The sequence below is a fragment of the Syngnathus scovelli genome, chromosome 1, assembly GCF_024217435.2.
Source record: "Syngnathus scovelli strain Florida chromosome 1, RoL_Ssco_1.2, whole genome shotgun sequence".
Lineage (NCBI taxonomy): Eukaryota > Metazoa > Chordata > Actinopteri > Syngnathiformes > Syngnathidae > Syngnathus > Syngnathus scovelli.
In genome coordinates this window covers 24,618,989-24,633,504 of record NC_090847.1, presented here as the reverse complement: position 1 = coordinate 24,633,504, position 14,516 = coordinate 24,618,989, and the positions used below count along the sequence as shown (strand labels likewise).

The 14,516-nt window shown below is 46.7% G+C and overlaps 1 protein-coding gene across 3 annotated transcripts; it reads left to right on the top strand.

Moving 5' to 3' along the window:
• The first annotated feature begins 1,477 nt into the window (after window positions 1-1,477).
• LOC125991780 (C-type mannose receptor 2) lies at window positions 1,478-13,566 on the top strand. 3 transcript variants are annotated; one of them, XM_049760191.2, is made up of 38 exons: window positions 1,478-1,596; window positions 1,688-1,748; window positions 4,056-4,258; window positions 4,323-4,429; window positions 4,572-4,684; window positions 4,757-4,801; window positions 4,874-5,029; window positions 5,116-5,198; window positions 5,600-5,714; window positions 5,785-5,835; window positions 5,907-6,074; window positions 7,180-7,299; window positions 7,374-7,481; window positions 7,570-7,599; window positions 7,943-8,145; window positions 8,210-8,316; window positions 8,430-8,542; window positions 8,607-8,660; window positions 8,730-8,885; window positions 8,976-9,061; window positions 9,232-9,343; window positions 9,432-9,479; window positions 9,559-9,726; window positions 9,974-10,096; window positions 10,181-10,288; window positions 10,354-10,380; window positions 10,455-10,592; window positions 10,829-10,972; window positions 11,095-11,229; window positions 11,314-11,462; window positions 11,544-11,664; window positions 11,739-11,790; window positions 11,857-11,920; window positions 11,990-12,120; window positions 12,184-12,251; window positions 12,316-12,489; window positions 12,557-12,702; window positions 12,781-13,566. In XM_049760191.2, exons 2-38 carry the CDS (start codon window positions 1,688-1,690, stop codon window positions 12,889-12,891), a joined length of 4,098 nt encoding a protein of 1,365 aa, XP_049616148.1. In that variant the 5' UTR covers window positions 1,478-1,596; the 3' UTR covers window positions 12,892-13,566. The 3 variants fall into 3 exon arrangements, with proteins under 3 accessions (XP_049616148.1, XP_049616140.1, XP_049616157.1); XM_049760183.2 differs by having other exon boundaries at window positions 1,490-1,748; XM_049760200.2 differs by lacking the exons at window positions 1,478-1,596; window positions 1,688-1,748 and adding an exon at window positions 3,579-3,683.
• Window positions 13,567-14,516: the final 950 nt, after the last annotated feature.

Sequence of the window (14,516 nt, the reverse complement as noted above, 5' to 3'; positions counted from 1 at the left end):
AGCAGCCAACAAACAATAACGATAATAATTGTACTAAGTTCATTTTGTTTTTTCTTTTTAATCACTTCACTGGTTCTTTTATCTCAAACTAATTATTTTAATTATTTATTTAATTACCTGACATGTTACGGCTTGTAATTCCGCCTTCATCAAAGTGTCCAAAAGAGCCCTTGGCTCTTTTCAAAACAAATGTGCAAGGAATTTTAACTGGTTTCCCGATTTGTTCATTTGTGATATGGGTCCAGCTGCCAGGCTTCAAAATTGTATATTCTCGTCCTCTTTTTCCCGCACATGTCCTACTTTTGAACGCTAAAAAGATGTCTGGGGGCAATTTCAAAATCTTCCGGGATTATTTCGAACTGCCTCAAACTTAATACATGCACAGCACATTGTCAATAGAATTGCCACTTTGTTCCGTTTCACTCCATTCCAGGTTTCTCAGTATGGTTCGCAAATGAGTCACGCCTTTCTCCTCAAATGTATCACTTTGCTGATTGTCACTCCGTGTGTGGGTGTGCGTGCGTGTGGATGTAGGGTGGGCTCGTCATCTTACACCGAGTGTTTACAAGCAATGCCGAAACGAAACTGCACGTTCACGGAGGAGCTGAATGAAAAATTCGATAAGAATAATATGAGACCTGTTCTTATTATATTTATATTATAAATATTATTAATCAAAAGTATTTTACGTATGTTTGGCGCTATTCAAACCAATAAATGTAATTGCGATACAGACATGTCATTTGTGTCATAACATACACAGACACATTCATGACCCCCCCCCCCACCCCCCTTCCTTTTCAAAAACCCAAATCTGGTCGCCCTGTGTAAGAGCCTGAAAATGCGTACAAGATAACAATCCCATCGAGGAGTAGTCTGAGTCATCAAGCGTTTGCTTCCCCCAAAGAGCCAACAAGCCACTAGATCCGCGCATGGTGTGCAAACTTTTGCACTCAAGGCCCGCAAGGCTCAATTGGAGACGTTTCCCCCTCATTTCTCTCAGATTCATTTTCTCATCGTCTCCTCGCTCATTTTCATTCACAAGTACGTCCACTAAATGTATTTATTTTCTCGTGCTCTCTGAAAATCAACACAAATTCTGAGAGGCGTGAATGGAAAAGTTTCGGCATTCTCGTCTGTACTTGAACACAAATGCAGTGACACCTCATTTCATTCCCACTTTGATACTTGGATTTAATGATTTCGATTTACTGTTAAATGAATACATTGAATTACACCTCATTTCATTCCAACTCTCATTCTTGGATTTCATGATTTCGATTTACTGTTAAATGAATACATTGAATTACACCTCATTTCATTCCCACTCTCGTGCTTGGATTTCATGATTTCGATTTACTGTTAAATGGGTTGACTGCTTCTTGCTGTTGTTCACGCATACACCAGAACATTTACAAAGTAACAAAAAAAATAAAGCAATCAAAGGCAACAGTGCGTCCGTCACACGCGCTCGCCACTCCCACATTTTGTGCTATGTGACGTGGTTGGCGTGTGGGCTTGGCTTGCCTCTGGCTTGGAGCAGGCACGCCAAACGTCCATCCATTTGTTTCTTCTGACTGGAATCCACAGGCCATTGTCAGTAAGACGACTTATCGTTTCTCTTCTCCTGACTGCAATCGCTGCGACACTCAGTGAGGCGATTTTTTTTTCGCCCTCTCTCTCCAAGATGTGGGAGGCACTCGAGTGGTCTATTCTCATACTTGTCCTATATTGGACATGCGTGTCAGGTAAGCAATTGAGTCCATTCAAAACAGTCAGTTCAACGGAGTTCATTGCTAAAACAATACCGCTGTCGACAACGTGATGAAATGTACTGTACTGTGAGTTCGCATGACTGCATCTGCTTCTACTCTTGTCAAAACGTTACGGTGCCTGAGATCAAAACACTTTATTGCAATGTATCCAATTCTGAGCACAAAGACTAGCTCTTGTGAACTTTTGAATTATTCGGATGCTGTCGCTGTGTACAACTTTGATGACGTCACTCTTGCTCGAGTGAGCGCCATTGCTTTCTTCGTACCTTTGCCAGTCTTGGTCTTTCCATTTGTTTATGTTGGCTGCTGCTCTGTCAGAATATACGACCAACTTGACTTTGAAGTAATTACAAAGGGCCCATGGAGGGAGTCGAAATTGACAAACTGTGCCGCTCTACTATGCTCCTTCAAAGGGCACGCTCACTCAAACGGACGAGCGCATCTCGGTGCTCTGGGGAGACCTCTAGTGGTGGATGTGAGAAATAGGAATGACGGGCGACGGACGGCAGGCAGCCACACGTTTCAAACGTCCGCCATTTCTCCACGCCACATAACGATACAAAGTAACACGAAAACAACGTATCATGCAACAACAACCACCGTGTACAAAGTAACTTCTTTGTTGGCCGTGAATCCTGCCGAACTTGCTGAACTTCACATGAACTTGTAAAGCACTACTTTACGAAACTGCACTCTTCCTAACTAAACTATTTATTATCATTATTGATATTATTGAGACATATTATGAATAATTATTTCTTACAGCCCTTTATACAACTGATAGTTCTTAGCGCCTCTATTATAAAGATATTTCTCGTTTTTTTAATCTAAATATAATTAATCATTGAAAATGATGTACATTGTAATGAAATTATAAATGATAAATACTCATTATAATTTAACATAATAACTTCTTACAGCCCTTTTTACAATAAGTGTTTCTTCATGAACAAAAATGTCTCATGAATTATATGATCAAAAACCTCATCAAAGAGACATCAATAAACACACAAATCCATAGGATGATTTGTTTAACTTGCGAGGCTATTTATTTTGCCAGCCTTATCTTTCACAATCGGGACAATATCGACTTGATTAAATTTGGCTCGAATCGAAAGCCCACAAAAACAGATGGCTGGTATTGTTTTCCCGTTGAAAATTGTCAGTGCTCAGCAGATAACTTGTGGGCACAAGATGCCTGATTTCTTCGGCTTGATAACAATATGGTTGACTTCCTGTACAGAAAAGAATCACACCTTCCTGTTTGTTCTGTTATCGCACACAAAAAGAACTTGCGACACAGTTCCTAATATTTCTGCCATGAGTGTTTCATTTGCATCATCTAAATGTCTTTTCAAAGAATTCACTTAGTACTAGTTCAATTTTTTCATAATGAATTTCGCTCCGAAAAATGCAGTTCTTTTACTCAATGGATTTCTCTCCCAAACATTCATTTCTTTTTCTTAATGAAATTCTTTGGAAAATTCCGCCAGACCTTTTTGAGAGAGACTGATTTTCAGTGCGTGTTCATCTGCATATTGCATTTGCCCCTCAGAGTCCATTCGAGGCCCGTGCTTATTCGGTTTACTTGACTGAGCCCGCAGTTTAAAAGCCCCTCTTCCCCATGAAACCCCTGCTCAGCTCACCTCAGCCCAGCCCAGCCCGGCCCGGCTTGGCTTTGTACTTTGTGTCATTTAATTCAAGGAGACGGGCTTCCTGAGATAAAGAGTGGAGCGGGCTCCAACTGTTGCAATGTTACAGTCAATTGAGTTGCCTTGTGCTTTAGCACCCTCCAGTGGTGAAATGTGCGATGACCTGATTTGGGCTTACGTCATTGGTCATGGATATGCCACACGTGCGTGACTGGTGGGTGGGGATCGCTGATGGTGAAGATGAAGTGCTAACACTGTGAGTTTGAGTTCGATTCATTTTGTCTCTCATGGTGGCGCTGATGAAAGTTACAGGCATCTTTTAACTTGCACAATTGGTGGCTGACTACATCCTTTGTTTGCCCCACCGTACATCTGAAGCTTAATAGCAGAACTTTGGGGCAGTTGTGTGCAATCTCATGTCATGATCAATGCACATGGAATCATGATCAATGATGTTGTGAAGAAGTGAATCAATAAACCAATCAATCCTTGGCAGGACAATGGGCGTTGTCCCCCCGACAGAATCCTCGTGCATTTGGTTGCCATGCCTCCAATGAAGAGCATCGAGTAAAAACATGCCATCGGTGTGCTCTGATCTGTCCGCCTGTTGCCCAAATTGTGCCCTCAGCCAGCCAGTGTGCTCCCGGGTGGCTCGGGCGCGGCACCAGCTGCTACAAGAAGGTGGCAGTCCCCAACGGTTGGCTGGGCGCCTGGCACCACTGCGTCTCTGAGGGCGGCAACCTGGTCTCGATCACCTCCTCGGCCGAGGAAAACTTTGTGAAGACGACCATGGCCAAGTACGACCGCTTCTGGCTGGGACTCTCCAACCAGGTGAGACGGAAGCGGCAGTGGACTCTGCGGCGACAACTGGAACCGTATTCTTTTCTCCCACCAGAAATGCGACAAGGTCTGGTGTCGCTTTGAAGGCGGGAGCCAGAAGCTGACCTGGTCCGATGGCCAGACAACAACACACCGCAACTGGGCCCCAAATCAACTCGAAAGGTAAGACCTCACAACTCTGCATGCTGTTGTCAGGCGGAGAGGTCGGCGTAAAGTTTCTGGAACCAATTTTGAGAAGGCCCATTCAAGGAAAAATAGGAAAATGTTCCTTTTTTTTTTTCTTTTTTTTTTAATCTACCGACAGCGCCAACGTCACGTCCTGCGCCTACGTCAACCAAAACGTTGCTTACAATTCCGGGAAGTGGTGGTCTGGCTCCTGCGCTTCCCCCTTCGCCTACATGTGCAAACGGCCGCTGGGTAAGCCTGCATGTTTGTAATCAGGTTGACTTTGAGAGGAGAAAAGCTCAAACAGGGTCTTTTTCTATGCAGACTGCCCGACGTGTCCCGTCAAAAGTGGTCCTGCTGTGGTGAAGAGTGAGTTACTGCACGCCTATTTGCACCATCTCGTCATGGTTTCCTCCTCAATGTTTTTCTATGTGGCCTCAGCTTCTGACTGCGACGATGGCGAGGTCCTTTATGGCGATCATTGCTATTTTTTTGGCCCGACTCATGAAACTCAAGAGGATGGTGAGGAGTTCTGTCTCGCCCGGGGAGCCCACCTGCCTCGCATCCACTCTAAGCAAGATGGCCCATTCCTGACTGGTAAGCACCAAGAGGAACCGCCGTAGTCGTCACTTGGCTGAAGCTCTTCTTGCCCTGAAGCTCTTGTTCTCCCTCCTTTCATCAAGGTCACATTTACCCAGGAAATCAACCTTGGTTGGGACTCAAGAAGAAGGGCAACGACTACAAGTGGCGTGACGGAACAGCTTTGGTAAGTGAATTGCTGGAGGCCTTTGGAAAAGGCAGTTTGCAGGCATCCGTTTTGTCTTGAGACATCGGGCAGCCCATGACACATTTTTGGCGCTCTGATTTTAGAGACAGTGAAGAGGCAGTTAAGATGTCCAGGAAATATCCTGGATGGTGGCTCTGGTTTGTCTTTAGGTCTTCAGGTTTAGTTGCCTTGTGCATGAGACCTTTGGCTCGCCAGAGAGGGCACAACATGCTTCATTTCATTGCAATGTTCATACTACTTTGACTGACAATAATGTGAAGCCGACAAACCAAAGTGAAACTTGAATGAGAGAAGGTACGCCATTAAGTGAGCAAATGCGGCAGGAAGACGACCAGATCAAATGCAACACGCTAAAGTTCTGTCCAAAATCTCGTCCGCAGGACTACGACGACATCTCCAGCTACCACAGTGGTGGTGAATGTGCATACATTCGGAACGAACTGATCTACCTGAACTACGAATGCCGATATAAGGCTTCAGTTATCTGCCAAACAGGTGCTAACGTCGCTCCCGAGCGCTCCTTTTGGACGGGTCCCGCATTTGCTTATAGCCCCTTTTTCTGCAGCCAAGCGCGGCGGAGGGCGTCCACAGCTGCCACCATTGGTGGGCCAACCTGGTAGGTGTCCAGCACTGACGCCGTCTGTCTTGCACTGTCTTGCGTAACGCCGTCTTATGTCTGTCTCGCAGACTGGACTGACAAATGCGGCTGGTGGCTGGATCAGCCCTCCAGCGACTTCTGCTACCTGATCATCCCACAGCCCACCAAGACCTGGCAGGAGGCGCAAGACCACTGCAAAGCCCACGAAGGGAACCTGCTCAGCATCGCCGACTCGCACGAGCAGGACATTGTACACGGTAGGCGGCCGTGAATTGAAATATTGGCCATGAACAAGTTGTTATGTTTATTTTGCACATATTTAAAACACGTAAATAGGAAAATGAAGCACTTTAAAGTGCCATATCTAAGTCACCCGAAATGAAAAAAACAACAAAGAATGCTGGAGTAGGAGGAAGCAGAGCTTTTTAGATTCCCAGCCTAATCCATTCAACAAATAATTCGACTTACAAATCAATAAAACAGAAGTAGACACACTTGAAGGATTCCTTTTTGTCACTTTGTCTTTTTTCTCATGCATGTTAAGAGACCAGATTTGATAGACTTTTTTGAGCAGTTTTTACGTGCGCTCAATTTCTCGACCATTGGACCATTTCACCCCACAAACACTTCTACACATTTGTATGGTTGTTCAGCAGACTTTTCCACTCCTAATATTCAGTTTCAGGATGGATCCAGTTTCCCTGCCTGCCTTTCCATAAAAAAAAAAAAAAAGTGTCTCCCGCTTGGAAGAAGGTCACCATATCTTGCTGTGTACATCATAATTTGAGCTGTCTTGTGTTTGATCAGGATCCCTGAGTGACAAAAAGTTTTGTCTGGTATCATAAAAAGTGCGTTTGTATTCTCCTTGTTATTTTTCTTATTGCTTGACTTATTCGGTGTTAGCCCATATTCCCCACGGAGTAGTTCAGATATGGCAATCTGAGTAGATGTCGGTATCTGGAGTCCGCAATGCTTCAGAATTGCCTTTGACATTTTTTGTTTTTACATGACTCATGTGTGTGATTTCCAGCTGATTTTTATTGTCAACAGTCACAGCCAGGAATTTTATTTCGGAAGCTCTTTCCATCATAAGATTGTCAATTTTCCCTTCCAAGTGAGGTTCGACACGTGTACTTTGCAAATCATACAAATTTCACCCGTTTTTTGAAACATACATTGTTTGTGTATCAATAAGTGGACATGAAACCATATAAGCGCATATAAGCGTTATCATTAGAACATGAAATAATAGTTCAAGCTTAGTATACCGCACTGTTATTGCTGGCTCGGTGTTGATACTACTTCTCGTCATCCTGGCTAACATCCCCCTATTCCTCTCGCATGTTCTCTTTTGATCCACAGTTCTCGTCAAGAGTCAGGCACAAGCGTCCTCTCTGTGGTTGGGCGCCGATGTCTCACTCGACGACGACGACGGCAAATGGATTGACGGATCCTCGTTCACGTACAAGCGCCAGACTGACGGTCGGTGGAGGACGGTTGCATGCTGCATTTAGGAGGAACAGAGGAGCACTGACATCTAACCTCCCTCCCTCCAGGTGAAGCCAAAGGGGCGAACTGTCTTTCCTTGCCCACTGGCAGCGACAACTGGAAGTACGACCCGTGCGGCAACAAGAGAGGCTACGTCTGCAAGAAAAGAGGAAAAGGTAAGTGAGGCATGACGCCCCGCCGACCGTTCTCGCCCCTTGACGTCCGTCTGTGCCTTAATGTCTATCTTTTCTTTTCCTCTTGCAGGAGTGAAAGAATCTTTGCCGTCTCTTGACGGTAAGTCAGACTGAGCGTCAAAAACACATGATCCTGGAGTCACACCATGCCAACCAACAAATTCTGTCCTTTATTTTTTTCATTTTCATTAAGTACTCAGCCACGCGTTGAATGCTTTTTGCATCGTCTTAACTTGTACACTTTGTGTGCGGCCGCGGTTGTTTCTCAAGCGTGAGGGTGAATTTTCCGGAATCATTTCAAAATATGCACCGGCCTGAGCTTAACCAAGTCGAGGGATCTTCCAATTTGCCCGAGCCGAGAAAATTACCCTTTGCTCAAAAAGGTGGACTGCAGGGCAAAACCAGGAGTGTGCTCTGATCTGTTGCCCAAATTGTGCCCTCAGCCACTAAGTGTCCTCCCGGGTGGCTCGAGCACGACTCCAGCTGCTACAAGAAGGAGGTGAAGCCCAACGGTTGGGTGGGGGCCTGGCACCACTGCGTCTGGCTGGGCGGCAACCTGCTCTCCATCACCTCCTCGGCCGAGGAGGACTTTGTGAAGGGGACCATGGACGAGGACACCCCCTTCTGGCTGGGACTCTCCAACCAGGTGAGACGGAAGCGGCAGTGGACTCTGGAGCGACAACTGGGGCTGTTGTTGTTTTTCCCCGCAGAAATGCGACGACTCCTGGTGTCGCTTTGAAGGCGGGAGCCAGAAGCTGGCCTGGTCCGATGGCCAGACAACCCCACACCGCAACTGGGCCCCAAATCAACTCGAAAGGTAAGACCTCACAACTCTGCATGCTGTTGTCAGGCGGAGGTTCTGGAACCAATTTTGAAGACAGACACTTGGGAAGGAAAAACAAAACGGGAAATGTATTTTTCTCCCGACAGCGCCGACGTTGCGTCCTGCGCCTACGTCAACCAAGGGGGAATAGGAGTGCCTGGGAAGTGGCGCTCTGGCTCCTGTCATTCCTCGTTGGCCTACATGTGCAAACGGCCGCAGAGTAAGCCTGCACGTCCGTGCTCACGTTGCCAATGAAAGAAGCAAACGGGTCTTTTTTTGTGCAGGCTGCCCAGAGAAACAGACGTGTTCCCCCAAACATGGTCCTGCTGTTGTGACGAGTGAGTTGCAGCACGCTTATTTGCACTTTGGCCGTCTTGTCACGGTAACGTTTTTCTTTGCGGGCCCAGCTGCCTACTGCGACGACAACGCCTTCCACGATGACGATTATTGTTACCGTTACGTGAAGACGCATGAGAATTATGACGATGCCGAGAAGTTCTGTCAAGCCCGGGGAGGCCACCTGGCTAGCGTCCACTCTAAGCAAGAGGCCCAATTTGTGTATGGTGAGCACCAAGAGGAACCGCCGCACTCGTCATTTGCCTGAAGCTCTTCTTGCCCTGAAACTCTTCTTGTCCTTCCTTCCTTCCCTCAAGATCACTCGCAGACCTCACAATCTGCTTTGGTGGGACTCAAGAAGACGACGGACGGCGACTACGAGTGGAGTGACGGAACAACCTTTGTAAGTGAATTGCCTATTTTTCAAAAGCTGCACTGTGAAAGTCCAAATTTGAGCAGCATAAAAGAAAGGGGAGAAATGCCGCTCAACGATTGGATTGTTTTGGGCAAAACGTGGGCGCGAGTGAGCCGAGGAAGGGCGTCGGGAGTCCAATACACTCGTGTCGTCCGCAGGGGTACAAAGAGTGGGAAAAAAACACCAAGGGGGACTGCGCATTCCCAAATTCTGTTGGGGAGTTGAGTGGCTGTCAGTGCTCAACGGCGCGGCCATTCTTCTGCAAGACAGGTGCAAACGTCGCTCCCGAGCGCTCCTTTTTGGACGCATCCATCGCATTTGCTGATATTTGTCCCCCCCCTCCCCCCCTTCCTTGCAGCCAAGCGCAGAGGGACTCGACGGCTGCCATCATCGGTCAGCCTAGTCAGTAGGTGTCCCGCACTGCCGCTGTCTTATGCCGCACTGCCGCTGTCTTATGCCGTCTTACGCCGTCTGTCTGCTCGCAGGCTGGACTGACAAATGCGGCTGGTGGCTGGACAACCCCACCAACGACTTCTGCTACCAGATGATCAGCCAGCCCACCAAGACCTGGCAGAAGGCGCAAGACCACTGCAAACGCCTCGAAGGGGACCTGCTCAGCATCACCGACTCGTATGAGCAGGGCTTCATAGAGAGTAGGCTGACCGTGAATTTGCGTATGACTCGATAAAGAAACTTTTTTTTTTCCTACTTCACCTTCCTTTCCAAATCGAAACGTGATCAAGCTGAGATATGGGTAGCTTTGCTTGGTTGTTTTTTGTTGTTTGCTTCACTCTTTGTTGCAGTATTGTTAGCACTTTGTCATGGCTGTGCCACACCCGTCAAGTTGTAGTCAAGTGTGAGTCGTTTTGGAATCTTGCGTGTTCTCCTTGGGATCCAAAGGTATCGCCAAGATTATGATGGGTGATGACGCCTCCCTGTGGTTGGGCGCCAACGGAGGCATCGAGGGTGACGGCGGCATGTGGACTGACGGATCCCCCTTCTCTTACCGCCACTTGAGTGCAGGTCGGGCTGAGGCGGTTGTCAGCTGCACTTTGGAGGAACGGATGAGCGCTCAGATCTTGTCTCCCCCTCCCTCACTCCCTCCAGGTGACGCCAAAGGGGGGAAATGTCTTTCCTTGCTCACCGGCAGCAGCGACTGGAAGCGTGACAAGTGCGACAACATGAAAGGCTACATCTGCAAGAAAAGAGGAAAAGGTAAGTGAGATGTGACGCCCCACAGTGGGTGGACCTTCATCACACGTTCTGGTTCCCGCTCCTAGGAAAACCCCAGCTGCTGCTACCTGACGGTAAGTCGCCTACAACGTCACTGTAAAAAAAAAAAGACGGAAAGAAGTCAACGGTTGTGCTCTCTCGCTCTCAGGCTACAAGGAGGAACTTTTCTGCCAAGACGATTCGAGAGTCCTTAAATGTTCCGATGAAAGCGTCATCCGCGTACAGTTGGCTATCCTCGGACGGGGGCGTAGCGACGTCTGTCTGAGTGGCGGCAACAAATCAGAGGGTAAGAATCCTCCAGTGGCATTGTTGATTTTAGCTTGCTGTCCTGGAGCCGTTTCTGTCGCGAGGTGTCACACGCAGTCCAGTAACTCATTTGTAATCTATAATTCAATACCATTATGCATGGACTTAGACAGACGCTTTAGTCATTAACCATTGAAATTCCCTTTGTCCTGCAACAAATTGAAGTCGGTATGCGAATGAAATGTGCATAAAATGGCGCTGTGTTGTCATTTGCAGATCGCTGCAGGATGAAAGGGGCTCTCTCTCACTTTAGAGCATTGTGTGACAAACATCGGCGTTGCCCCATTCAACCTACGGGTACGGACCCCTGCCCTGGTGTCTCCAAATACCACCACATCGTCTACAGCTGCGAGGAGAAAGGTGGGCTTCACAAGGAAAGAATCCAACGGATCCCCAGAAAGCGCGTCGGCTAGGGACGGACGGCTGGCCAGACGTGAGAGTGAATGAACGAGCGTTCCTTCCACTTTTTTGTCTTTCCTCAGTGTGTCTTGACAGTCTGGGCATCGCCGGCGGGACAATCCCAGACTCCTCCTTTTCAGCCTCTTCGTATGAGATAAATGGCGAACCTCACAAAGCGCGTCTGGGGGGCAGCGGTTGCTGGGAAACGTCCAAAATATGTATGTAAAAAAAAAAAAAAAAAACCACAGCTCTCCGTCTCCGTGGTATCCTGAGCAATGCAATGGAATGCCTTCCGCCCTCAGTCGGCAGCTGGATCCAGGTGAACCTCGGTCAGCGCTTCAAGGTGACGGGCATTGTGACCCAGAGGTGTATGTACCAAGAGTATTCTTACAGGAAGTTTGAGTTGGAGTTCAGTACTGACGGAAAGACTTGGTATCGCCACCCAGAGCAGGTGAGCGAGCGGTAGCCGACTCCAACTTTGTCATCCAGGCTGTTGTCATTCATTGCAAACGCGCGTGTGTTTTGATTCCAGCCTGTTGTGGGGACGCACATGCTAACCACGTACGTGTTCGCCCAGTATGTCCGCCTCCTGCCAAAGTTTCTTGGCCTTCGCTTTGACGTCTTAGGGTGCACGCCTGACGACACCTCTCGCGGTGAGTACCGACGTTTGGAGGACAGTGGAAAACCCAGCAAGAAACAGCCTTTGATTTGCCCTTCTGACCCGCAGACATCTTATGCAGTGACACAGCCACCAGCCTCGGCCTCGACGGTTCAATGACGTGAGTCGAACCCGCCATCGATTTTTCTTGCGGAAAAGCCTCCTTGTAACTCAAGGTCTCCCGCAGGGTGCGGTGCCCGTCGGGTTGCGCCCAAGCCTACAAGGTCTACGGAACACACATCTACAAACAAGTATGTTAATTAGTTCACCACCTGCCAGCAGAGTTCTTGTTCTTTGCCCGAGATGTTTTCTGACTGCAGGAGTCAAACATCTGCGCGGCTGCCATTCACTCGGGCGTCATTGAGAACGCGATCGGAGGAATTGTGACTTTGCTGAAGAGAGACCCACAGAAGGCCTACAACAGCTCCGCCATGAATGGGATCACCTCGAGGTTGGCTCTCACTGCAGCGTCTATTTGAAGACGCCCGGCTCATTCTCACTTTACTGTCTGCAGCGGTGTCATTGTCTGGAGCTATGGTGACGCTTTGGCTCAGTCTCCGTCTTACACTTTTGTTGAGCAGGGTGAGTAGGCTGTCTCGAATAGAAAGCATACTTACTTCATCACGTGACGCCATCTTGCGCGCAGAGCCGAGATGCTTGGGACCTGAATGGGAGGAGTTTGCGGACTTTTGCTACAAACGTTTTGATGAGAGAAAGACGTGGTACGACGCTCAACAAAACTGCTTCCGTCTGAATGCCAAGCTGGTGTACATTCGCTCCAAGGTTGAGCGGGATTGGCTGCAAGACCTCCTGACAACAGGTGCGTCGCAACTGCTTGATCGCTGCCATATCTGGCAAGCAAATGAGAGCTCTCTTGCTGTTTGCAGCCCCCGGCGACACGTGGATCGGACTGAACGCCCCGGTGGCTCCCGGCAAATTCGCGTGGTCGGACGACCAGAAGGTGACCTTAACCGACTGGGCTCCGGAAAAACTTGCCGACAGGTTGGAGACTTGCGTGGTCGCCTCGAGCCAGGTGGGTGCGGAAAAGATTGACCCGCTCGCCGGAGACGAGGTTTTTTTGCATTAAAATCAATCTCACTTCGACTTTCAGTCTGGCAAATGGAAGATGATGTCGTGCGTGCAACCCAACGGCTACATGTGTAAGATGCCCACGGAGCGTTATGCGCTGGATAAAAAAGGCGCCAATGCAAGTGGCGAGTAATCACATGAACGCAATTGACCTTGCATGATTGTTCTGTTTGATTTACCATGCATTTGGATTGACTGATTTACCATGCATTTTGATTGACTGATTGATGCATTATTATGATTGATTTACCATGCATTCGTCTTTTTGTTAGATTTACCAAGCGTTATGATTCTGTTTACTTCTTCAAATTCTTCTTCTTCTTGACTTAACATTTGATACGATGATTTACCTTGCATTATTATTCCTTTGTCCAAGTTACCAATTCTCTTCGATTTACCATGCATTTTCATCATTGATTTCTTATATTTCATTTACTTATTGTTAAATTTACCATGCATTATGATTATGCCATCTGATGATTTACCATGCATTATTATTCCTTTGTCTAGTTTACCATGTTATTATTCTCTTAGATTTACTGTTCATTTTCATCGTTGATGTCTTATATTTCATTTACTTATTGTTAAATTTACCATGCATTATTATTATGCCATCTGATGATTTACCATGCATTATTAATCCTTTGTCCAATTTACCATGTTGTTAGTCTCTTAGATTTACCGTGCGTTTTCATCATTCATGTCTTATATTTCATTTACTTATTGTTAAATTTTCCATGCATTATTATACCGTCTGTTGTTTTTCCTTGTTTATTAGACCAAAAAATAAATAAAATAATAAAGACAATGGTTGTGTCACCTGGTTAACTCATTTAATCGTTTACTGGTTTGGATAGGGCAATTTTATAATCTGGTCTATTTGATCACTAGTTTATTACGCCCGAGGTACGAGTATTAGTCAGACTTCCTCATGACGCCATTTGGGTGCATTTTGTATTGCTCTTTGGAACCATTTGGAAAAAAATGATTGTATACTGCTTTGTAACAATTTTGATATTGCTATTAACGTAATCAAATCCATCCATTGTCCTGAAGCGCTTATCCTCACGAGGGTCGCAGGTCGTCATTCTGTGACCATTAAAAAAACAAAACAAAAAAAACAATTAGGAGCGTCCATTCCGCCTGTCATGCGTGTGTTTGGAACGTGGGAGGAAACCCACTCAGGGAAGGGGTGAAAACACGCAAAGCTCACGCAAGATGGCCGGCAATGGCATCGAACCGTGCGCCTGATGTAGTATTGCGCAAATGAAGCATTCACCGACAGCTTCTCCAACAGCTTCGTACTCCAGGATGTTAGGATCATGAACTCTCTCCCATCTCCACCTTCGGCTGCATAACGTCCTGACCTTTTGGGCCACGTTGGCTGCCTTGCATTACTCTCGCGCTATATTCTGACCGTCTGCTGTATGCACACTTGCTCCGTTTTTGCTCCTATTTATTTATTCATTCATTCATTCATCGCTCTTATGTATTCATTGTATGTGCCTTCTTGTTTTTACGTTTTGTCTTGTTTTCTTGAATGTTTTGTTTTTCTGTGGATCTATATAATATAATATATATATTAATATGTCTTGTCACCGTGGGATGATGGGAAAAGAAATTCCGATCTCTTTGTGTGTCTTGGCATGTGAAGAAATTGACAATGAAGCAGAGTTTGACGTTACTACTACTTCTACTACTACTACTACTACTAATAATAATATAAAATAATAATATCCATCTAATAATGATAACAAT

What these genes read in the sequence shown, in the direction of transcription:
- LOC125991780 (XM_049760191.2), top strand. Translation starts at nt 1,688, where the DNA reads ATGTGGGAGGCACTCGAGTGGTCTATTCTCATACTTGTCCTATATTGG. An exon ending in GCCCCAAATCAACTCGAAAG is followed by an intron (nt 4,430 to 4,571) that starts GTAAGACCTCAC and finishes ATCTACCGACAG; the next exon opens with CGCCAACGTCACGTCCTGCG. An exon ending in GCCCCAAATCAACTCGAAAG is followed by an intron (nt 8,317 to 8,429) that starts GTAAGACCTCAC and finishes TTCTCCCGACAG; the next exon opens with CGCCGACGTTGCGTCCTGCG.